This window comes from Amphibalanus amphitrite, unplaced genomic scaffold (assembly GCF_019059575.1).
Source record: "Amphibalanus amphitrite isolate SeventyFive unplaced genomic scaffold, NRLGWU_Aamphi_draft 000007F_arrow, whole genome shotgun sequence".
Classification (NCBI taxonomy): domain Eukaryota; kingdom Metazoa; phylum Arthropoda; class Thecostraca; order Balanomorpha; family Balanidae; genus Amphibalanus; species Amphibalanus amphitrite.
The window spans coordinates 1,369,987-1,394,112 of NW_024881503.1; the positions used below are offsets into that span (position 1 = coordinate 1,369,987).

The following is a 24,126-nucleotide window of genomic DNA, read 5'->3' on the forward strand; positions in this document are numbered from 1 at the left end:
CGGAACACCTTCAATGAAGGGGGAGGGGGGGGGGCACTGCCGAATTTTGGTCCAATTATTTCCATGCAACGCCCAAAGGGCTAATGTTAAAATGCCAAAATCAAAGAGGGGGCACGGTGCCCCGGTGCCCCCCTCGTCCTGCCGCCTATGCTCAGTACCGTTCGCTGCGTCTCGTAACGGCCAACGCACTCTTCTTCCGCGAAGCTTTAGGCTCCGTTTTCAAACCCAACACGATCCTTAAGCTGTCTTCAATAGTCTTCGCCGTTACGTGTGCGCTAACTCGCTGCTTTCACTGCTCGGTGGATCGCTCCTGCATTTCGCACCGCTCACCTTACACAAAAACTACGTGTACATGCCGACTGCCTGCCAAAGCATGCGAAGTGTCACATGCCAGCAATGACATTCATATTTACATACGAGTAACCGGTTCAGCCGTATCAGCAGTTACAACTTACAACATTATATATTGCTTTTATTCCTCATTATGCATTTACCTACCCTGGTTTCAAGTGCAGCTTGTGTGATGCCTCAAGCTCTCCCAGTGGCTTCATTCACAACTGGCTTCGCAGGCCGCAGCTTTTTTCCCTAATGCATTCATTCATCCTAATACCGCTTTAATCTTTTGGATGCGTTACCGATAATTTTTTTTTGGGGGGGGGATCCGTAACCAACCTGCTTAAGAATGCATGCAATCCTCAAGTGAGTGTGGTCACCACATCGCTGGTTTGCTGCGGCGAGTTCGGCATCACAGTCGTTCGGGAGCGGCTGCCGGCACGGCTGCCCCCGGTGGTCGCGTGTGGACCGGACTCCGGCGAGCATCAGAGACGGAGCTATCGGCCACTGAGAAGCAGGTATGGTGCACACTGTACAGGCTCTGACGGCACCCGGTACCCACCGGACGTCAGCTCATCAGGCAGCGGTGATATGAAAGACTCTCAGCTAGAGTCGTGTTGTGTACTTTGCAGCAGGGTTTGAGTACCCCGTCAGCCCCGGGCGGCACCCGCCCGGTCAACCCGCCGTCCCCGTCTCGTGTGAGCGTCCGTGGACCGTGGTTTTCTTCTCCGGCAGGTTCTCCTCCGGGCCGGGCCGCTCGCTCGCCGCCGCGCCGCTCCCGCTCGACACCACGTCGCTCTCGCTCGCCGCCGCCTCGCTCCCGGTCACCGGAGCGCCGTGTACTGCCTGCCGACCTGAGCCAGCCCCCGCCCGGATACACTGCGCCGCCGCCACATCAGTCGGCCATCAACTACAGCAGGTGGGTCCCTGAGAGGACAGGAGCAACGCGTCGGATGGGTAACGCCGGCTGAGTACTCCGTCTGGGAGCTGCTGAGGATTTGGGTGTGATGTGTGAGAGATTTTGGGTTCTGGATGGAATGGTATGGTATGGCGTGAGATTTGGTATGATTGCGTGGATTTTTTTTTTGTCGTCTGGATGAGTGGTTTGCTCGCTGTTTGCCCTGCTGGATGTGTCTTGGGAAGGAGTTTGTTTTGCACGCATGCCGTCTTCGGGGATATGAGGGACATATTGCGTTTTGTTGTGTTGTGAGGTACTCTATGATAACTGTGCTTGGGAGAGTGCCTTGTGCTTTGTGCTTTGAGGTACTGCTTTTCGTCTGTAGCCTGGGTGCTGATTGTTTGCTGTGCTCGTCTTTTCCAGCGCCGCCACGAGTCTGGCCACCAGTCTGACAGCCACCATACCTAGGTACGACCGGTATGGTACCGGTGAGGCAGCCGAGCCACACACCGCCTTCCGGCCATCTGCTGCGTATCTGGGGCATTGTTTTTTCAACCTGCGTAGATCCTTGTGAATAATGCGGTGAATGTGCAGATGTTGAAAAAACACGTTCAAATATGATACTCTCGTTGGGTAACATTAACATGGGGATAGAGTCGCAAGTGTGTTCGTTACCAGGTTCGCGTTGTCAATGCCTGTTTGTGATATCTGGATTTACTCTCCTCCAACTGACCGTTGCCGTCCTTTCCCCAGCGTTCCCTTGGACGACCCTCTCGCCGAGTTCAACCGTCTGATGCGTCAGAAGGACCTGCGGGACGGCCGCACCAAGCGCCGCTCGTTCTCACCGCGCGGCCGCTCGCTGTCTCCTCGCTCTCTGAGCCGGTCCCGGTCGCGCAGCCCGCCGCCTAAACGGCGTCAGTCCAGGTGAGTTACCGACCGCGGCTGCTCGGTCCGCCAGGGCTTGTAGCTTGACGTTCGGCGTGGTACTACCGTGCCGTTAAGTGCTGCTTAATATCGCTTGTGTGCTGTATATCGCTGGTAAGTCGGTATATCGCTAGTATGCTGATTGCTGGTTTATCGCTCGTATGTTTCCATATCGCTCGTGTATTTGTTATCGCTCTTATGTTTGTAATCGCTCGTAATTCGTAAGTACATCGCTCGCAAATATTGCTCGTATGTTGGTACTTTGCTCGTGCGTCTGCGCCGGGCGGAGCCGTGTGCCGGGTGACCGGTCGGTACCTAGTGACTCCCGCCCGCGCCGCAGGTCGCCGCCGCCCCGGCGCCGCTCGCCCAGCCGCTCACCGCGCCGGTACAGCCGCTCGCCGCTGACCAGTCGCCGCCAGAGCCGGTCGCCGTCGCCGCCGCCTCGACGACGGTATGCTACAGATGGGGACGGGAAATGTGGGTCCAGATCGAACCAGTCAGAAGGGGGAGAGGAGAAGAGTCTGTGAAGGGCTTCAGTGCTAACCTGACCGTACCACCAGAGATGCAGAAGACTCAGGCTCGGAGTATTTTTCAGTGTGTGTTTGAATTTACTGAGTGTTGGATGGAGAGCAATCAAATGTCATAGAAACTTCACTGTAGCTTAAATGAATTGTGGTTAAATGAATTAATGTGGTTAAATGAATTTACCACATTTGGCGAATTTATTAACTTTGTTAGTTCATTGGAAACGAACGTTGTTTCTTTCTGTTAGAAACGCCTGGCATTAGTCTGCCCCAGCTGATCCGCTGTCTCCGGCTAACCCCCGCTCCTCCCCGGCAGCCGGTCGGTGTCGTTCTCTCGCTCGCCGTCCCCGCGTAAGGTGCGTCAGCTGTCCCCGGTGGGCCGGCGACCGCTCAGCCCGGCCGGCGGCTACGGCCGGCGCGGGGAGCCCAGCCCGCCGCTCGGCTACGGCCGAGAGCCGCCGCCGCCCATCGCCGACCAGTATGGGTGAGTGCTTACCGAACTTTCTACACGGCTCAGAATGACTGTGTAGAGTGCATTGTATTTTTGGCTCTTCTGTCCCCAGTGGAAATGTCTGACTCTGACACCATCTGGCCGGATAGATGCCCATTGCTCTGTTTATTCTGTGCAGCTGTATAATGAAAGGATTTGGTCTTCTGTCTCCAGTAGATTTCTGCAGTAGATTTGGTCGCCCACTTCTTTTCTTCTGACAGTAGATATATGCAGGCGTATGCTCCTCTGTCTGTCCTAAAAAGCGTCCGTCGCCTGTGCCGTGGGACATATCGCAAGATCTGGTCCTAGGGACGGATGAATAATAAATATGCCATGTTCAGCGATTGCTGAATCGATCGGCCTGCTGCCGGTAGGCGATGACGCATACCAGTTTACCTAGCCAGCTGATGCGTTGATAAAACTTTCGTATTACGACCTTTCGCCATCCACTGACCTTTCGCCTACGACCTCTAAAAATGTATATTGTTTCCAACTTTAGACTTGGAAGTTTGAATAATGATGAAGTGGGCATCCCGTTTCTCACCAACGTTTCCCCGCGTCCTATCGCACTCGGCTGACCATCCCTCTCTCCCTCTTCGTTTCAGCCGGTACCGCGCCGGGGACTACTACGGGATGCCTCCGGCCGCCGCCGGCCGCGACTACCCGGGCCAGCGTCCGCCCGTGGGCGCCGACTACTACCCGCCGCCGCTGGGCGGGGGCGGGGGCGGCCGCGGCGCGCCGGCCGGCACGCGCGGCCGCTACGGCCAGCCGCCGCCGCCGCCGCGCGGTGTTATAGGCGGGTATGAGTCGGCCCCGGCCGCCTGGCAGGACGGCTACCCGAGGTCAGTCACTGGCGGCAATATAACTACATTTTCAGACGCACTTCGATTGAGTGTTAGATATTAGGCCAATCATTGATCTAATAATATATTTAAATTTTATTGCATTGCCTAATGTGTGTATTTATATCGCTCACTACTACTCTCGATTATGCTAAAAAGGACGCATTCGGCTGTTGATGCATACCTAAAAGCCATCAACCTTAACATGTTCTGAATTTTTTTATTCAGTTTCTAAAAACCGAACCACCAGACTGAGTAATGCTCATATTTCCTATGCACACCTGACTGAATCGTCGATCTCAGGCACTGACCCGCTTCTCTCGCTCTGCGCACAGGGCGTACGAGCCGGACTACAGCGCTGGTGGCGAGTACCCCAAGTACGGCGGTTCCTCGTCTCTGGGCGGCTATCCGCCCCAGCACGGCCAGTACGGCCCCATGTACCGTCCCGAGGAGACGCGGCGCGTCAACGGGCGCGGCTACCCTGCAGAGTACGACGAGGTGAGGCACCGATATTCTGTATTAACTGTGCAGTGGTTTGCATGATATGCCGGCTGAGCCGCGGAGCTCTGGTAATGTTTTACGGTGTTAAATGCGGTCCTCGTTATTATATGAATGTTTTTCATCGTGAATATCAGTAAAGGCGTAAAATGCCATTCGAATTCCTTTTTACTTGCTCTTGGACTGCCATTGCCGCGTCTCTCATAGTTGTGATACCTGTCAGTATCAGTACTAATCAGCTGTGTGCCGTGTCCAATAGTTTCTTTTTCAGCCCCGACAAATCGTTCGTCTCGGCCTTGACCAATCTTCTGTGAAAGTCCTGACTAAGCTATTGACAATGTGCTGACCAATGTATCTTTGTGTCTCGGCAGTTCCACGGCGGCCCGGGCGGCCCCAAGGGCGCGCCGCCCGGCTACCGGGGCTACGACTCGGAGCGCGGCCGGTTCGACGGCGACCAGAGACCGCCGCCGCTCATGAGCCGGCGTCCGCGCGGCGGCGGCGGCGGCGAGCCGTCCCTCCTGCAGCGCTACAGAGAGGAGGACCGTCTGCGCCGAGAGCGCGAGCGCGAGAACGAGCGACTGGGCCGCGAGCGCGACCTGCGCGCGCAGCTGGACGACCGCGGCCGCGCGCGGCGTGGGCTCGACGAGAGGAGGGTGGAAATGCGCGGCCGCGACGGCCGGGACAGCCGCGACGTGCGAGAGCGATCCGGTCATTCCAGCGAGAGGAAACACGACCACGAGCGGCGGGCCGAGTCGGAGAAAACCAAACGGAAACACGATAAGCACGACAAGCATGAGAAGGCCGAGAAACACGAGAAGAAAGAAAAGGTCAAGAAGAAGCACAAGAAGGAGAAGGAAGATGGCGAGGAACCAAAGAAGAAGAAGAAAGAGAAGGCCAAGAAGAAGAAGGTGAAGGCGGTGGCGTCCTCAGAGGCTGACGTGGAGCCGTCCAGTCAGGAGCCGAGCGCCGGCTCTCAGCCGGTGACGGAACCGCCGCCCAAGGCTGCCTCTCAGGAGCAGGAGCCGCGGCCGGCGTCCCCAGCTGCGGAGCCGGCCGCCGAGCCGGCTCCGGCAGTGTCGCCGGCGCCGCCCTCGCCGGAGCCGGCGGTGCCCGAGGTGGATCTGCCGGCGCCCTCGCGCTGGGAGCAGGACGATCTGTCGCCGGTGCGGTCGCGCGCGGCGCCGCCCGCCGAGACGGCCGCGCAGTGCCGCTCGGTGGTCAACAAGGAGACGCTGCAGCGCGCCGAACAGGCCGTGCGCGGCAACCGGCGCCGTGTGTACATCGAGCCGCCGAGCCCGCCGCGGCCGGCCGAGTCCAGCCTGCAGGTGACCGTGCGCCGGCCGCCGCCGCTGCGCAGTGCCGTCGAGCGGCCCCGCTCCCGCAGTCAGGACCGCCAGCGGCGGCCGCCGCCGCCCGACCGGCGCATGGAGGAACGCCGCGAGCGAGAGCGCCGCGAGCGGGAGGAGCGAGAACGCCGCGAACGAGAGGAACGCGAACGCCGCGTGCTGGAACTGGAGCGCGAGCGAGCCGCGGCCGAGAAACGACGACGGAAGGAGCTGGCGCGCGAAAAGAAGCGACGGGAGAGTCAGTCGGAGGAGCGCGAGCGGCGGCGGCGCCGCAAGAAGCGCCGCTCGGTGACAGAGAGCTCCAGCTCTGAGGAGGACGAGGAACCGGCACAGGCCACCAAGCCGCGCAGCAAGAAGGCCAAGTCCCCGGTGACCGCGCCCGACCCCGAGCCGGCGCCGCCGCGACCCGCCGTGGACCGCTCAAAGTCGTTCATCGACGAGCAGCACTTCGAGCCGGACTTTGAGCCTGATGAAGGAGAGGAAGTGCCCAAAAAGGAGAAGGAGGAGCCTCCGGCGCCGGTCGCTGAGCCTAAGCGGGCCGAGAAGGCCAAGAAGCGCTCCAAGAAGCCGGTGGAGAGCTCGGACGACTCTGACTCGGCCAGCTCCAGCGAGGACTCTGAGTCGAGCGCCGAGGTGACCAAGCGCAAACGGCGGAAGAAGAAGCGGCGCCGTGACTCTTCGGATAGCTCCGACAGCGAGGTCGAGAAACGGAAGAAGAAGCGCAGCCACAAGAAGCGGGAGGAGAAGAAGCGCAAGGACAAAAAGAAGAAGCGCTCGCGAAAGTGAGCGCTGTCCGTGTGGTGTCGTTCCTAGCTGTGATAGAGCTGGTGGAGCCGCGGGGGCGGCGCACCGCCCGCCCTAATGAACTGTCGACCTAACGTGCCGTCTCGGCGCCTGATGTGTGTGTATAATTGGGCAGAGTCCCCGCCCAGACAACTTTGTCGCGCGATCCGGCACGCGGCGATATAGCAGTGCGCTCCGCTCGCCGCCGACCTCGGGTGGCCTGTGCGGGCGACCCGCATCGGCCTGACGCTGCGACAAGGGACATGGTCCTCAAGGCCAACCCAGTGTAATGCACTATGTTACGTGTGCTCATTTGTCCATTACCGCGTTTGGTAATAAATCGTATGAGGGTGTTGATGAGTGTTTGTGTGGAAAAGGGCTACGAGCATGGTTGCACCGAAATCACATGGAACGATTTATTTCATTGGAATATTGCGCACTGACGGGCAGATGCATTTATGTAGTGTCGGTATATAGGATGATAGGATGTCGGTGATAGGTGTCGGTGATAGGATGTGGTCGATCACTATTCACGATATATTCCTGATCAACTCATGAATTGTCACCGTTACAGTTACGGACGCGGTGACTGTGAGTCACGGTGAGGTCGAACCGATTTTACAAGCAGCAGCTAATGTAAAAAGACTACGGTGGCTAATGTAATCGACAGCCAGCGATATGCTCAATCGTTTTGCATCACTAAAGCTGTGATCGCATCACACGAAACACCTGCGTCAGGATTTTCAAGCTCGATTGGCTAATAACATCTCAAATTTACTTACTACGTCTGGGTCTTATGTCGACGAAAAAATAGAGGTTGCAATTAACACAAAGAAACCTTCGCATGCGTTGAATCGTAAATCATTCGTGGGAGCAAACCTCGGGGTATAAAAATTGCAGTGAAATAGTGTTGTATTGATTTCATATGGCAAACCTTGCCCGATGGTCAGAGCAGCCCCCACCAAATCTTCATCTGGCATCGGCATTTTGCTACTGATGACGCCATTCCTAGCAACCGAGCGTCCCTAGCAACCGAAAGTGAAGACGTTGCACCTTCAACAAACGATCGTCAGCTAACTTCGTCAGCAACAAAGAAATGAAATTTATGAATGTTATGTTGTGAAATTAACTTGTGATAATAATTAAATCCTGATAAAATCCATACTTAGTAAAGCTTACGATACATCAAATTCGTAACGTGTGCAAAATGTCAGACCCCAGGTCACTTATGGTCATCTCAGGTCACCAGGCAAAGTGAAGTGACCATGTATCTAAGAACTTTGTGAGATTCAGTCATTCCTACATTATACATTCCAGTAGCTTGAAACTCAGGGTAGGTAGGTATTGCATGGGGAAATCAGTACCAACAATTTGTTTCTCTCAGAATTTGGATATCGGTGACCTAAGGTCAGGTCAATTTTGTGACCTCTCCATTATACGTAAATCAAAAGGAACAAATTGAAATGCTTTTCTTTTGGCTTAAAACACCCTCAAACATCAAGAAACACAGGTGATCATGACACACTGAACCGAAAAATGCTTCTAATACCCGTTTATGCTCCTAAGGTCATTTCAGGTCATGAAACGTCTCCAACATTTTTTGACAATACTACAAGACAATACTGGTACATAACTTTAGATAGCAATATGCTAGAGAGCTGAAATGACCATTTATGTGTTCAGCTCAGCAATACAAATCGAATGACATCCAACATGACCTTTTCTGTGACCTTGACCCGAGGTCAAATTCTTAACCCACGCGCTTATAGGGGGGGGTCGACCGGACCCCCCTCCCCTCCGTTTTTCGCGAATACCTAACTCGCGTAAAAAGTCGCCGATCGCGACAAAACTTTCAGTACCCTCAAGGTGATTAATTTTAAATCTACCCTAAAAATCATGACCCTGACCAAATTAACCTTTGACCTGTAACCTATCCCTCGAGATCATGTTTGGCTGGAATCGCGATTCTGCATATGTCAGCTGGTATCAGCGCGATTGCAGTGTTTTTGTGGTTTCAAACATTTAAACACGTGAAATGATATTGGTCCCATGCATTATTGTGGGTGTCAAGGTCGCCTGAAGGTCAGGTCAGGTTATTGACCTTTGATGACCTCGGTTCACTTTTTCGAGTTTTACATGTTAGGCTAGTTTTTGGAGCTGATTTCGAATTTAGCAGTTCTTTCAACAGCTTCGATGTAGTTTTGGTGCCTTCGTAACATGTTACGAAGCTGTCAGTGGCGGTTGACACCTACAATGAATACCCGGCTGGACCCCTGCTGAGTGACCTTCACCTGACCTGACCTGACCTGGCCTAAATGCATGAAGACATCATCTGTGATCAAAACTAACATGATATTCGTGATCAGCACCGCGAAAAACCTCATAGCAACCACACCTTACGACGTTCTAACAGGTCCCGATTTTCCCGACTTTTGGGTCATTGACCTGACCTGACAGGTCAACCGATGAGCTAGGATCTTAAAATTGGGTAGCATCGGCTTGCTCCCGTCACGGGCACACGCTCTTTTTTATGCGAAGCTCTAGCTCAATCAGTGGTCAAACGGCGAGGGTTTAATTGACCTTTTCCGGTCAATTTTATCTGATCTTGACCACGTTGCCTCAAATTCGGAATTTTAGGGCATACCTACTTCTGATGCGCCTCGTTGAAACTTTTCCAACGCCACCTTGCACGTGTCGCTACGATGCTTGCCGAGTTTTAGGTGCTTAGGTCAAAGTTTTCGAACATCGGAGAATGCCTCATCAAAACATGTTTTTCGCCCCGAGCATGTGCAACATGTACCTATCTCTCGGTGCCGATTATTCCATATGTTAGTGGTTTGGTACCGGGACATGTGACCTACAAATTTGGCACCTGGACCTCCCTTGGATTGGCTTAAAGCGTCGATAAAAGGTTTTTGTTCTCAATGTGTTTGTCGGCAAGTCACACGCGCCGACGTGACAGAAAGTGACCCGGGACCTATACCATCACCTGCCTCCAGAAATGGCACGTCAAACGGCACCACCATCACCTCGATCCGATCATCCATTTAAAAATAATTACAAATTTATTTGCTTTACAACGTTTCACAGCACAGATTTTTGGCGCCACTTTGTCGGCGCCACTATCTTCCATGGGAGGTCCCTTCGAATTGCCAGTCCAGTTTATTTATACGTCTATGAATTTGTACCAAATTATCTGATTTAGTAGTATCGTAAAACATTTATTTTTCTTTTTATATCATCTGTTCCCAATTGAAAACAAGTCCATGGTGCCTTACTTTACATTTCCAACAATTATTTTCACAAAATCAGATACTTGGCAATGGATTGCCCTCCCTTCAAATTTAGTTTCAACTAGGCCTGTCTAGTGGGATACTAGAAAAAATATTCCAAGCACCAGTGACGTCACAATTTGTCCAACCTTATGTTCTAGTCAAGGCCCTAAATACAAGGTTGCACGGACTTATTTCTACTAAACCTACCAGAATATAGTTTCACGGTTGATTATTTAAATAATTATTCAATCAAAATTTCTTTATTATTATCTCGTAATCATTTATAAGCAATTTTATAAATCAACATTCAATTTGCTTGCCTTTTACTAGCAAAATAACTTTTCTAGTTTTGGGTCAACATAGTGGTGTAGCAGTAGGAACCACATCTGGCAAAACCCCAATACCTACATACAGCAGAAAAGCAGCCACCAGGCGTCGCTACAGTCGCAGCACAGATGTCGCGCGCGTCGCCAATCGCCAAACGACCGATTTCCATAAGGCTGCATATGTACAGATATGTAACGGAAAGTCGCCCTTAACGATTACGCTTACATCCTTTGCTTATCAGGTCGATGGTTGGAAATTGGGAGGGTTTCGGCTATTTTCGACCACGGATATGCCTTTATCACATGATGAGGAACATGCTGATAAGCGTTTTATGTGTCATAACAGCACAAAAGTATTTTTAATCATTTTTCAAAAATAGCCGTTTTGCCGTATCTTTCAGTGCAAGGTGCCGTCGGTCATCCCCGACGTGACGTCACGCCGGGGATTTCCAGATTTTCCTACTAGACTTCGACGCCCCCTGGTTCTAGTAATCTTGGGTCAGAGTTGCAAAAATGGCGCTAGCTAGAGTTGGTGGGTGCGTGTTACGGACTCTTGCAACAAGTTTCAAGCAGGCTGTGCCGTTACGTGACTGCGGGAGCACACTGAGTAATAGATGTTTGTTGAAATTGCCTGCAATTACTGCGCCATGTGTCTTTAGGTCACTGTTGACGCAGCCACGAAGTAATGGCGCTTATGCCGCACTTCTCGCACCCGGCGCTCTCAAGCCTGTGGTTGGGCCTTCAACAGCGACGACAACCGTCACACAATGGCGAGGAGTTGTAAAATGGAGCCACAGAACTGGAAAGAGAAAAACTGTGAAGTCAGTTGTCAAGAGGTTCATATATCTTGATTGGGCAGGCCGCGGAATGTGGATACGGCCTCGTGCTGGGAAGAACAAGAGGAGGTGGAGGCAGTCCTCTCGCAGGAAGGCAAGACTGAGTCAGCATGTGTTCACAAATGCAACTCAGTCAAGGATGCTGGACAAGATGGCTACAAAGTTCTGGAGGCGACAGTTTCATTTCATTGATGACATGTATGCAGACTTCCATGCAAGGGACAACTTCCCTCTGACTGCCAAACCTCGGCCAGCACCATGAGGGTGTAGCTGGCCGTGTGCAAGTGATGATACATTTTGATGTGTGGTTAATGGTGCTAGAATGGTGAAGAATCATTGGAGTGTGCTTAGCTGCAATACAGCTTGTTTCCTACATATTTTTATGCGTGGAAATCGGAAGCAGGAATTTCAGGTCATGGCATTGATATTTCTAGCAAGACATCCTTTTCCATTCAATAATAAGTTTATTAGAATGTTTGACAAATTGAAAGCGACGGATATACACACTAATTTGAAAACGATAAAAGCATATGACAACGTATCTCACACACATATACATTCATGAAGCTGTTAGTAACCCTTAATCATTTAATTTACCTAAGCAGTGGCTAAATAGAAGTGCCGTGATGAAATAACTACGCAACAATGTATTCACGCCCACACTTGACAGCTCCAATAACGTCAAAATACGCACCCCACATATGTATGTCGTCGCCACATGAAATAAATCGTTGCTACAACCACTAACTTCAAGCTGAACTACCTGCATACTATGGCTGGACAATATTCAACAATCTATAAGTGATATCACACAGCTGTCCCAAATATCAATACGTCACGTCTGAAAAATGACGTATGATAGTTCAACTGGAAGTAGGGATTCACCAAAATACGTAGACAATATGAAGGGTTCCGAAATGTTACACTGATAGACTAAAGACCGAAAACCGGAAATCGACGAAACCACTGGTAAACATGTGTAATTAGTTTCCGCCCGACAGAACCCATGTCGGCGACTTCGTGCGCTTATTAACATAACTCCCACTCACACGTAGCGCAATCGTTTTCAGGTAACGTAATACATACGCCGAGCCCCAAACAAAACGGTGCCACACCGACTGTAGAATACAGTAACACACAGCTGATATCCGCCAAATGCAGTCGTGTTGACGTCAGGGATCGCGGGCTCACCAACTCCGTCCCAGGATCACCGGCCACTTCCCGGTGCTCCCTGGTCAGAGTTAGTCGTTCTTCTTCTGGTACTGAGGAGGGGCCTCCTGCGGAAAGCAGAAATCAATCGATCAATGTAACGGCGATTTATTATGGTGTAAGGTCAAATGACATGCATGGGGGTAGTTAGTCTAGGACTCTAGTGAGTATCGTCGCAAAGTCTAGGTAACTGCCTGGGTATTGGCTAACTGGAAATTAATAGTTTGTTTTCTTTTTAACCGTCTGGGTGTCGTAGAGTGACAGAAAATAATAGTTGTTTTCTATCTTTTCGCGAACAGCTGACAGATCAAATCCAAAAAGACTATCGGAATCAGGAGTCGCGGTCCAATCTTCACTGATGGCTAGTCGTAACACGCCAGTAAACATTGAACAGCACAAATCACACGCAGGTACGCCGCTCACCGCCGCATCCCACCCCAACTCACCCAGTAGCCGGGCTGTGGCGGCGGCGGGGCGTAGGCCGGGCCCGGTCCGGCGCCGGGTGTGTAGAAGCCCACGGGCGGTGCGCCGGCGGGGGCCGACAGACCGGAGCCGCCGTTCTGGGGCGGGTAGCCGGGCGGCGCCGGGTAGCCGCCCAGACCCGGGTACGGCGGAGGGGCCTCCTGAACGAACACCGAGCCGGCTGGGGAACACACACACTACGTGTTAGAGGAATGTTTCTCCTTAGCCTTGTGAGATTTTGTAGCACAATGTTCCCCTAGTCGGAGGGCAGTTGATCACTATGTAACTAGAACATCATACAGCCATATCAGTCACACTGACCAAGCAATAAGCTCCCACAGCAAGAAAAAACACGGATAATAAGGTCAAAATGCACTTATAATAATTGACTGTAAAATTGCCTATAAACACTCCGTATACAACGTGCGATTAAAATGCCAAGCGCAGTTTAATGAGAGCACTCAGAGCCTATGGAAAACCCCTCCTGATCCGTGGGCTCGCAGCGTCCAGACGGCGGCAGCGGTCTCTCTCCGTCCCGTGAACTCACCGGGCGGCTGGTCGGGGAACGTCTGGTACGGCGGCACCCAGCCGTAGAAGCCCTGCTGCGGGGGAGTATAGGCCGGCGGCGGGGCCGGGTACACGTTCCCCTGGTACGGCGTGTACGGCGGCGGCGCGAAACCCTGCGACGTGTGCCGGCCCGCTGAGGAAATCATAGAGAGGTGGTCAACGGAGGGATCAACTAAAATACGATGCAACGTAGGTGTCCAATGTTCACAACAAACTTTTCAAATATCACCTACAGATTGCGAAAGCCGCAAGATAGCCCAGCTGGTTTGCCAACTGAAAAGAGCAGCCAACAAGATCGGCATCTCACTCGTCTCCAAGCCATCTCAGACACTTGGAGCAGTTCTGTGCAGCAAAAGCAAGCACAAGCTGCCGAAGCACCAGGAGAGCAACGTAGTTTATCAAATCGAGTGCTCCTGCAAGATTGACGGTGATCCGGTCATCTACATCGGCGAGACGGACAGGGAGCTGGGAACCAGAGTCAGAGAGCACAGAGACTGCTGGTCTGGCTCGAGGAGCTCCAGAGCCAACGCCTCAGCATTCAACTCCCATCGGCAGTGCACGCCTCTGTTTGATGATGCCAAGATCCTCGACCGTGCCGCTCACCATCAGATGAGACTCCTCTTGGAGTCGGCCTACATCAGAACCGTAGGACGACGGGAGACTGTGTTAGTGTCACCAAATGATGCCAATTTGAACAGGAATTCAGGTGCTATGCTACAAGATCGCTGGCTACCCATTATCCGCAGTGCCTGCCGCTAAAAGATTGTACGATTTCGACTTGTCTTTTTTATATATTTCACGCCCCCCCCCCCCCCACTGGTTGTTGCATATGGCTACTTTTCTCGTGAACTTTATATCCTCCTTTTATTAATGTTATTAGTTGTGAATGTTCTAGCCTATTGATGGAGTGTTTTTGATCATTGCTATCATTTTTACTCTTTACCTATTGAATGATTTTCTTGGTCGTTTATAGTGTATCTTATATACCTGGTACCTTTGTTAGCCTATTACCTATTGATGTTGCATACATGTTTATATCACTTGCTATATATCCTAGGTAGGTCTTTATTACTATTTATCACTCTATATAACCTTTGTTATTTAACAGATTCAGATATAATTAGAATGTATATCGCTTATGAGATATTTTCTTCTTTTTCATATATGTTAAATGTTTTATCATAGAATGTCACGTGCTATTTATCTATTTTACTATCTGTGACATGTCCTTGTCTGCCAAAGACGAATCGCCCTCAATTTTGCGACCGATACCCCCGAACCCGATTACGATACGCTGACGAAGCTTTGTAATACAATTCGAAAGCTCCGACCCGAACGATTTCTTGTGGAGTAAAGTCCTCATTCAATTATTACATTGCATATCTATGTTAAAATAATAAAGCGATTTGTTCTTAAAAGGAATATCTTTACAAAGTTCCGATTATTTGCTGCTGCTCTGACGGACTCACCCATTTTGGCGGCCTGCAGCATGGCCTGTCCGAACTCAATACAGCCACCGTGTTTGAAGGTGAGCTTGAAGCGCGCCTCGCCGCTGAATCCGCCGCCGGGCTGGGCGCGCACCTTGCCCTTGATGTAGTTGGCGCCGAACAGCGGCTGTTCCAGCTCCACCTGTTGGAGGGTCCAGAGTGTGCGTCACGTCAGCCGGGCGGCAGTTGTCGAGATATTGAGCCACAGGGTGGTAACCTGGTATGATCTCTGACATCGAGACATCCTGTGAAAACTGCACTCCATAGCAGCCTGAGCGTCGTCCATATCGAGCCGGCGCATGTCCTGTACGCGTATCACTTGCATGCATGTCGGCGAGTCCGTCGCGACAACAAATTTTTTAAATTGTTACCGCTGATAAGAAAAGCAACTTGACAAATCCCTTGCTGAAATGCAAAGTCACAATGGAGACAGCAAAACTGTAATTAAAACAAAACATGAAGCACCCTATCCCCAAAACCATGGACGATTCATCTCACCTCCTGCAGTGTGACAAAGGGGAAGCTGAATGAGACAAACTTGTCTCCCTTCTTGTCGTGTGTGAAGATCATACGATGGGTGGTCAGGTACAGACACCCTTTCTTGTCCCCATGCATCTCCTTGCAGTCGCGAACATCGTCAAAGTCCACCACCACGTTCTTGCAAAACAAGATGATGCTGCAAAGCAAATGGAACAGCACAAGCTGGTGACCTTTTTTGGAGGAGATGAACAAACATTAATGCAGAATATTTGTAGCTTCAGAAATTATGGTACCTACCTGCCCAATCAGTCAGTGAACTTCAATTTTTATACATGCCCATTGCTCATCTAACTGGATTGCAGCATTATTGGAGAAAATGTAATAAAAAGATAGACCTTGTTCATTGAAACTAGGGGACACAAAAACAGATAGGCAATGATAACGTACTCAATCATAAGACCAGCAATGGCCAGGGAGCAAATTGTACCTGTGTTATGTAAGACATCACTTTTGGCTAAACAGCTTACAAACAGTGAATGAAAATACTTGAACAAGAGCTTATACAAGGTAGAGTAACATGAACTTGTTAGACCTTAGCTTAAAAAAGAAAAGCTGTCCAGCATGCAATGATGACTCGAGAATAGGACAACGGGTTGGCCTGCCTGACTGACCTCTCGCCGGCATGTATCAGTACACCGCCCCCAGGGGCATGTGCTGAGTTCACTGCCATGGCTGAAGACTGTCACTGACACTGGCTGGCCTGACACCACAGAGCCGGATCGCAACTGAAACAGAAACATTGTATGTATGTGTCAGCAGCAAAATCATCATGGAGACATTCACAGGAGTGGAAGATTACCAAGATAAGCCTGATAAGCTCAGTTGGTAGAGTACTGGACTCCCGAGTCCCAGTGATTGGTGTTAAGACTAAGAGCCCAGGCTCATGTCCTTCGTAAACTCAATTAATAGGTAGGTTAGGTACTTAACTCTTGACCTGGGATGGTTTTGTATATAACTACTATCTTTTGCATCAAGTGCCTGATCAAACAGATGGTAGGTAGGTGTCCAAGCAACAAGGGCCTTACTAACAACTAGGTACTGGATAAGATCAAGATCAGCTGGCTGGGCATTTCCATAAACCATACATACCTACCTTTTCACTCAGCCCCGTCCTTCACTCTTCCTACAGCAATATGTATTTAGGGCCTTGAGGCAGCCTTGATGTCAAAATGACCTTGATGTCAAAATTCGTTATTCAATATTTATCTTATGAATTATGATTCACCGCTGAATCAGTGCAGTGACATAGATATCTTGGCAGTGACGCAGCGACGCATATTATTATATCGTGAGCTCTGTTCAAAACTACACCAGACGCTTTTGAATCTCCTCCAGTTTCCATGGTAACATGCCTCAAGGAGATGTTGCCATGGAATCAATGCATTACGTCTGCTCACGGGAACCACTAGCAGCGTTCGCAGATATCGGGATTTGTTGAATCGAACAGGATTATTTGATTCCAGGACAAATCTTCGTATGGCATTTCTTCGTCGCGCAATTCTTCGTCCGCATTTCTTCGTCCGCAAATCTTCGTCGGCGCATTTATTCGTGTCGCATTATTTCGTCTCGCATTTCTTCGTAAGCGCAAATATTCGTAGCGCATTTCTTCGTTTCCGCATTTCTTCGTCGGCGCATTTCTTCGTCAAGCATTTTTTCGTCCACGCATTTCTTCGTCTACGCAAATCTTCGTCCGCATTTCTTCGTCCACGCAAATCTTCGTCTGCGCATATCTTCGTCCGCAAATCTTCGTCCCCGCAAATCTTCGTCCGCAAATCTTCGTCCGCATTTTTTCGTCCACGCATTTCTTCGTCTACGCAAATCTTCGTCCGCATTTCTTCGTCCACGCAAATCTTCGTCCCGGCAAATCTTCGTTCGCAAATCTTCGTCCGCAAATCTTCGTCCGCAAATCTTCGTCCGCATTTTTCGTCCACGCATTTCTTCGTCCACGCAAATCTTCGTCCGCAAATCTTTGTCTGCGCATATTTTCGTCCGCAAACCTTTGTCTGCGCTATCTTCGTCTCCGCAAACATTCGTCCACAAATGTGGTTCAATAAAACCATGAAGAAATATCAGACCATTGCAAGTGAATGACGAATTTAATGCATGAAATGCATGATCGAAACTTTTGAAGTCAGGTAGATGAGGTCAGTCAGGTGAAGCTATTGTATTTGGGAGCCGACAATGGTAACATTCCATATCATTTGTGTCCCGGACATTCTTTTTTTCGCGGTCGATGAATGACAATATAATCTCTTGTACCCTCGCCGGCATAGGCGGCGGAACGGGGAGGGCACCGGGGCACCGTTCCCCTCTTTAATTTTGGCCTTTTAACAGTAGCCCTATGGTCGTTGCATGGAAAGAATGGGACTAAAAGTCGGCAGTGCCGTGCCCCCCCCCCCCCCCCCTAATTGAAAGCGTTCCGCCGCTACTGCTCGCCGGACCTATTTGTTTTCTACATACACGCCGGCCGAGGGGGGCGGATACGACCCCCCCCCCCATCGCCGTTTCGCCACTGGTGGAGCTAGCGCGTCGCGGAAAAAAGCGAGCGTGGGCGCCGTCACGAGACGCAGAGATTAATACCCGATTTTAAGGCCTTCTAGATCAGGGGTCGGCTTACGGCCCGCGGGCCGGATCCGGCCAGGTGGGTGACGGTTGGATCCGGCCCGCGACCATCTGACGTCCGGCCCGCGGCTGGTATCAGCGACTTAGGTACATAGTGTTCCGGCCCGCGGTTCTTTCAGAAATCGACTCCGATATAAAAGTGACTTAAATGTGTTTTGGCACAATAGTTCTTCCTTCGCCCACTTCATGAGTTTATAAACACCATTTGCGGGTTGGGTTCATGTGGTGACCCTTGGTGACCTGACCTGCGACCTAACCTGGTATGACCAGTGACCTCTAATAGCAACATATGTACTAGATAACTGACGCCCTATCGCTGATTTTCGACAAAATGCGCTTTACTCGGTGTTATAGCGCTTTCCCTAGAAGACCCGTGAACGGTGAAACATGTTATCTTTGACCTGACCTGTGACGTCATCGCCATCGGTGACCCCGAGGTCAATGAAATTTAGCTTCCTTCCACAAATTTGACAGGGCTATCGAACGCCGTTTAAATTTTCCGGATCCGTCCAGTAGTTTCGGAGATACAGGGGGGGGGGCAAAAAAAATGCCCCCCCCCCACCGCCTGGAGGGTTAAACGAGTAGACCACGTGAAGCCGCCAAGTGCACGCAGCCAGCAGTCGTTGATGCTGCGCGCAAAAGCTGCTGACCAAATCTTACCGTTGCAAGTTTTGTCTTTAAGTAGAATTAGACAAAAACACCCGCAAATGGTGTTTATTAACTCATGAAGTGTGCGAAGGAAGAACTAGGTATTGTGCCAAAGGTCATTTCAGTCACTTTTATATCGGAGTCGATTTCTGAAAGAACCGCGCGGGCCGGAACACGATGTAAGTCGCTGATACCAGCCGCGGGCCGGACGTCAGATGGTCGCGCCGGTCGCGGGCCGGATCCAACCGTCACCCACCTGGCCGGATCCGGCCCGCGGGCGGTATGTCGACCCCTGACCTAGAAGGCCTTAAAATCGGGCGATGGGAGGGGGGGTCGTACCCTCCCCCCTCGGCCGGCGTGTACCTATGTAGAAAACAAATAGGTCCGGCGAGCAGTAGCGGCAGAACACCTTCAATTAAGGGGGGGGGGGTGTCGTAGGCTGCTGTGTAGAACGAACGGTCTGTGTCAATCTATCCGTGAGCCGTACGACGGCCGACAGAGCCTTAGTTGGCTGTGGCCGATGCGACCTAGTAAGGTCGTTCGAGTGAATCTCCGTGTTCTTCCCTCGCCTCAGAGTAGCCGCTCTTCTCCAAATGCCCGAGCCGTTTTCTACGTGTATTTGGTCTTGCAGCGAACAGCAGAGTCGAAAAACGAATTGACAATGTCGCCAAAAGCCGCGGTCACATGCTGGCCGTCCCTAGTACTACCAATATGCCCGCAGGCGCGGCGAGGAACAAGCTTAACGTATGAGTCACCGTCCGGCTGCCGGGAGAGCCCCTGCCGCGACCTTTGTTCACAGTCATGACGTCACGACAATGGGTTCCTAAACGTACGGGCAGCGGCCGCCTCAGGGGTGCCGCCGTGACCTATGCACGACACGTTCTATAGCGTATGGCACAGCGGTTACTAGGAAGGCTGATGCCAGCGGCAGGCCGGTTTACAAATAACAAACAAACTTAACGCACAATTGACAACAGGTAACAGATTGATTAATAAAGCGGTGACAATATAAATGAAAATGACAACATGAAATGACAAATCGCATAGATGACAAATCGCATAGATGATCCCTACAGTACCCCCTCGCCAGACATGTCGCGGACAAAAGTGACATGGCGATATCTTACCGGAGGTCGTATGACGCGGCCGGAGCGGGTCGTCCGTAGTATCGGCTGAGGCTGCAATGGTGCAGCGTCAGCCCGAGCGACGGCTGCAGGGCGAGTTGGTGCGTCACCGTAGATGAGAAGCTCCGGGCCGCTGGGCTCATTGCTGAGCGGTGGCGCGGCCGGCGGGCCGCTGGACTGAGTACCGTGCGGCTGCACAGTCGGCAGGTCAGACTGTCGATGACCGGATTCGTCTGGCGTCTCCAGGAAGGCGGCCTTACACCGGTCGATGCTGATGACCTCCTTTTTCTGTCGACGGTCGATGGTGATGGTTTTGGTGGTCCTTTCGGTAACCGGGAACGGTCCGTCGTATGGAACGTCCAGCGGGTAGCGGTGACAGTCCCTGCGCACGAAGATGTGTGTCGCCGTCTGGAGTGCCGTCGGGACGTACGTGGCGCGCTGGACCGGACGTGGGAGTGTCGGCCGCACCTGAGACATGGCGCGCTTCAGGTCTTGTACGAAACCGGCCGGCGATGCTGCTGAGGCTTGGCTGCTGGTGAAGAACTCACCAGGAAGCCGCAGTGAGGAGCCGTACACCAGCTCGGCCGACGTCGCCTGCAGGTCCGCCTTGATGGTGGAGCGGATGCCCAGGAGCACCAGCGGCAGCACGTCCGTCCATGACGTAGCCTGGTGTGCACGGAGGCTGGCCTTCAGCTGGCGATGCAGGCGTTCCACCATACCGTTGCAGGCCGGGTGGTAGGACGTCGTCCGAGTTCGCTGGCAGCCCAGGAAACGCTGTAGCTCCGACCAGAGGGCCGACTCGAACTGGGCGCCTCGGTCCGTCGTGATGATGGACGGAACGCCGAATCGGGCGACCCAGTGCTCGAGGAAGGCTCGGGCGACCGTGGTGGTGCGGATGTCCGGCAGAGGGATGACTTCTGGCCACCGAGTGAACCGGTCGACGCACGTCAGGAGGTACGAGTGCCCTCTTGACGGAGGCATCGGGCCGACGAGGTCCACGTGGACGTGGTCGAAGCGTTGCTGAGGTGGCTGGAAGGTGCCGACGTCAGACTTGGTGTGCCGGCCGATTTTGCAGCGCTGACAGGCGAGGCAGGTTCGGGTCCAGCGACGCACGTCGCGATCCATACCGGGCTAGACGAACCGCTTAGAGACGAGCTTGACGGTAGCCTCGACGCCAGGGTGCGACAGGTCGTGCAGAGCCTTGGCGAAGGGCCGGCGCAGCGCCTCTGGGAGGACCGGCCGAGGCGATCCGGTGGACTCGTCGCAGAGCAGACGGAGTCCATCGCCGACCGGGATGTGGCGCAGGCGCAGTGAGGTGTCTGTGGCCTCGAGGTCTTCCAGCGAGCCGTCTTCGGACTGGGCCTTGGCGATGGCAGTGAAGTCGGCGAGCGGGGGTCGCGGCTGGGCCACCATCGAGACCGTGCGTGACAGCGTGTCGGCGACCACGTTGTCCTTGCCAGGCACATGGCGGATGTCAGACACGAACTGGCCGATGTAGTCCAGGTGGCGGACCTCTCGCGGCGAGTAGCGGTCGGACGAGGAGCCGATGGCCGTTACCAGTGGTCGGTGGTCTGTGAAAATGATTGCTGACCGTCCTTCGATGGCGTGCTTGAAGTGCCGGACGGCCAGGACCAGGTAGATAGCGAGCAGCTCGCGCCCGAACGTGCTGTATTTCTTCTCCGCAGGTTGGAGCGTTTTCGAGAAGAAAGCGAGGGGCTGCCACTCGCTGGCGACGTGCTGCTGGAGGACGGCGCCCACTCCGCAGTCCGAGGCGTCGACGAAGAGGGCGAGCGGCGCGTCCGGGACCTGGTGCGCGAGGTGCGTCGCCGCGGCCAGGGCATCCTTGATGTCTCGGAAGCGCTGGCGTGTCGCGTCCGTCCACGCGACGGGCGCTTTGGAGTTCTTGCCCTTGCTAGTGAGCAGGGCGTGTAGGGGCTGCAAGAGTCCGGCTGCCCGGGGGACGAAACGGTGGTAGTACGCTACCATCCCCAGGAACTTTCGTAGCTGGGACTGCGTAGTCGGCTCTGGGAAGTTCTTGATGGCCTCGACTCGTCCAGGCAGCGGGCGGACGCCGTCGGCGTCTACCGAGTGGCCGAGGAACACCACCTGCTCTTGTCCCAGGACGCACTTGTGCCTGTTGACGACGACGCCGTAGGTGTTGAGGCGCTGGAGCACTCGGTCCAGGAGCTGTAGGTGTTCTTCTGCGGTCGGGCTGGCCAGCAAGATGTCGTCCAGGTAGACGAAGCAGCCCGCTACGCCGCGGAGGACCTCATCCATGAAACGCTGGAAGGTCTGCCCGGCGTTTCTGAGGCCGAACGGCATCCGAACACATTCGTAGAGGCCGAACGGTGTCGTGATGGCTGTCTTGGCGACGTCGGCAGGTTCCACCGGGATCTGGTGGAAAGCCTTCACCAAGTCAATGGTGCTGAAGACGGTGCACCCATGCAGGTCGGCTGAAAAGTCCCGCAGGTACGGCAGCGGGTAGCGGTCTGGTACGGTGCGGGCGTTCAGCGCTCTGTAGTCGCCGCAAGGGCGCCACTCGCCGGGTCTCTTCTTTGGCACCATGTGGAGTGGAGTTGCCCAGCTGCTGCTCGACGGTCGAATGGCGCCTTGCTGGAGCATCTTGTTGAACTCGGCACGTGCGATTTGAAGGCGCTCCGGCGGGAGACGTCGTGGCCGCTGGTACACCGGTGGACCCTTGGTGACGATGTGGTGCGTCACGTTGTGCTTCACCGGTGTTGGTCCAGGTTTTGGTGAGGTCACATCCGGGTACCGGGCGAGGACAGCTGCGAAGCGAGCAGCAGCCTGCTCCCGGACGAGACGCACTCCGATGGAGCACAGCCTTGACCGCTCGGCGCTGGCGCAGACGGTGCCGTCCCGCAGGAGACGCTGGTTGGCAACGTCCACGACGAGGTGATGTGCGGCCAGGAAGTCGGTGCCCAAGATGGGTGTGGTGACGTCGGTGACGAAGAATCGATGTTTTAGGCGGTGCTGCTGACTCAAGGTGACGTCCAGCAGGCAGGTGCCGTGCACCGCGATCGGTGAGCCGTTTGCCGCGACGAGCTGCTGGCCGACAGGAGCAGGGGTCAGCGTAGACCCGTTGGGCAGGCAGCGGCGAGGCAGCACGCTGACCTGCGCCCCGGTGTCGACTAGAAATTGCCGGTCCGTCTCCGTGTCCCTCACGAAGAGGAGTGGCGCGGCAGGAGGGGCGCCCGTGCTTTGCGCCATCAGCACAGGGCGCCTCAGTTTTCCGAGGCGATCCAGGAGCACGGCAACTTGCATCGGCGCGCTTGGGCGCCGAATCGCTGGTGGTACCAACACAGCGTGTCGTCGTGCTGCGGCGTTGAAGGACGAGCCGGTGACGGGCGGCGAGACTGGCGAGACGCTTGGCGCGGCCGGGAACGGCTGCGGTCGCGTCGCACGGCGTCCTCGAGTCGTCGGTTGCTGGCCTCCAGGCGCTCCATCTTAGCGACCAGGGAGGCGATGACAGTGTCCAGCGCAGGGGTTGCAGTTGGCGCCGGGGCTGTCACTGCAGCAGCGATGGGCGGTGCCGGCTGTGTGTACGGCTGTGCCGCGATCGCTGATAGCCGTGGGTCCGGTCCGCTAGCTTCCAGATACCGGTCGGCCGCTTCTGCCAGTGCGTCAAGCGTGCTGTCGGCTGGCAGGAGGGCGAGGGCAGCACGGACGGGCTGCGGTAGCCGTTGTTGAAACAGGGTACGGAAGAGCTCAGTATCAACCGGGGCGTCCCCGGCTGCGGCTAGCTCGTTGCGCATTGAGCGCAACAGCGCCGTCGGCTTCTGATCGCCGAGCTGCTGGCGGCCGAGCAGGGCTTGTAGTCGGTCGGCGCGTGACTGTGCCAGGCGGGCTTGGAGCGCCGCACACAGCACGTCAAAAGACCGAGATGACCGGATGACGTCCTTGACCTGGACGGCGATGTTGGCGGGGAGGTTTGCAACGAGGAGCTTAAACCTCAGCTCGTCGGAGTCGACCCCGCTGACGTCGAAAGCGCACTGCACCTGCAGTAGCCACAGGTCGGGCTCTTCCGGAGAGTATGGTGGTAGCCGGAAGCTAGCCATGGGCCGATGAGTTGACTCGGAGGCTGAAGCTGGAACGCTGGCTGGGTCTTGAGCTGCGGCGCCGGACTGTGCGCTGTCCGCGGGCATGACGAGAGGCTAAGGTCGAACAACGGAGATCACGTCGGGGTCACCAATGTCGTAGGCTGCTGTGTAGAACGAACGGTCTGTGTCAATCTATCCGTGAGCCGTACGACGGCCGACAGAGCCTTAGTTGGCTGTGGCCGATGCGACCTAGTAAGGTCGTTCGAGTGAATCTCCGTGTTCTTCCCTCGCCTCAGAGTAGCCGCTCTTCTCCAAATGCCCGAGCCGTTTTCTA

The 24,126-nt window shown here is 53.7% G+C and overlaps 3 protein-coding genes across 3 annotated transcripts; 2 read left to right on the forward strand and 1 right to left on the reverse strand.

Moving 5' to 3' along the window:
* The first annotated feature begins 686 nt into the window (after positions 1 to 686).
* Positions 687 to 4,321, forward strand: LOC122378500 (serine/arginine repetitive matrix protein 1-like). Its single transcript, XM_043359614.1, has 7 exons — positions 687 to 699; positions 1,069 to 1,252; positions 1,985 to 2,155; positions 2,496 to 2,606; positions 2,996 to 3,163; positions 3,775 to 4,011; positions 4,315 to 4,321. Exons 1-7 carry the CDS (start codon positions 687 to 689, stop codon positions 4,319 to 4,321), a joined length of 891 nt encoding a protein of 296 aa, XP_043215549.1.
* A 28-nt stretch (positions 4,322 to 4,349) lies between these two features.
* Positions 4,350 to 6,995, forward strand: LOC122378708 (MAP7 domain-containing protein 1-like). The gene is made up of 2 exons (XM_043360148.1): positions 4,350 to 4,509; positions 4,881 to 6,995. The coding sequence occupies exons 1-2, from the start codon at positions 4,447 to 4,449 to the stop codon at positions 6,639 to 6,641; spliced, it is 1,824 nt and encodes a 607-aa protein (XP_043216083.1). The 5' UTR covers positions 4,350 to 4,446; the 3' UTR covers positions 6,642 to 6,995.
* Positions 6,996 to 11,519: 4,524 nt separating this feature from the next.
* LOC122378720 (WW domain-binding protein 2-like) lies at positions 11,520 to 16,955 on the reverse strand. Its single transcript, XM_043360160.1, has 7 exons — positions 16,434 to 16,955; positions 15,952 to 16,065; positions 15,299 to 15,476; positions 14,783 to 14,942; positions 13,294 to 13,446; positions 12,731 to 12,927; positions 11,520 to 12,352 (listed from the first exon to the last, which is right to left on the reverse strand). The coding sequence occupies exons 2-7, from the start codon at positions 16,008 to 16,010 to the stop codon at positions 12,317 to 12,319; spliced, it is 783 nt and encodes a 260-aa protein (XP_043216095.1). The 5' UTR covers positions 16,011 to 16,065; positions 16,434 to 16,955; the 3' UTR covers positions 11,520 to 12,316.
* Between the last annotated feature and the right edge of the window lie 7,171 nt (positions 16,956 to 24,126).

What these genes read in the sequence shown, in the direction of transcription:
- LOC122378500 (XM_043359614.1), top strand. An exon ending in CCTAAACGGCGTCAGTCCAG is followed by an intron (nt 2,156 to 2,495) that starts GTGAGTTACCGA and finishes CCCGCGCCGCAG; the next exon opens with GTCGCCGCCGCCCCGGCGCC. An exon ending in CCCATCGCCGACCAGTATGG is followed by an intron (nt 3,164 to 3,774) that starts GTGAGTGCTTAC and finishes TCTTCGTTTCAG; the next exon opens with CCGGTACCGCGCCGGGGACT.
- LOC122378708 (XM_043360148.1), top strand. Translation starts at nt 4,447, where the DNA reads ATGTACCGTCCCGAGGAGACGCGGCGCGTCAACGGGCGCGGCTACCCT. An exon ending in ACCCTGCAGAGTACGACGAG is followed by an intron (nt 4,510 to 4,880) that starts GTGAGGCACCGA and finishes GTGTCTCGGCAG; the next exon opens with TTCCACGGCGGCCCGGGCGG.
- LOC122378720 (XM_043360160.1), bottom strand. Translation starts at nt 16,010, where the DNA reads ATGGCAGTGAACTCAGCACATGCCCCTGGGGGCGGTGTACTGATACAT. An exon ending in CTGATACATGCCGGCGAGAG is followed by an intron (nt 15,477 to 15,951) that starts GTCAGTCAGGCA and finishes TTTGCTTTGCAG; the next exon opens with CATCATCTTGTTTTGCAAGA. An exon ending in GTTCCCCGACCAGCCGCCCG is followed by an intron (nt 12,928 to 13,293) that starts GTGAGTTCACGG and finishes TGTGTTCCCCAG; the next exon opens with CCGGCTCGGTGTTCGTTCAG.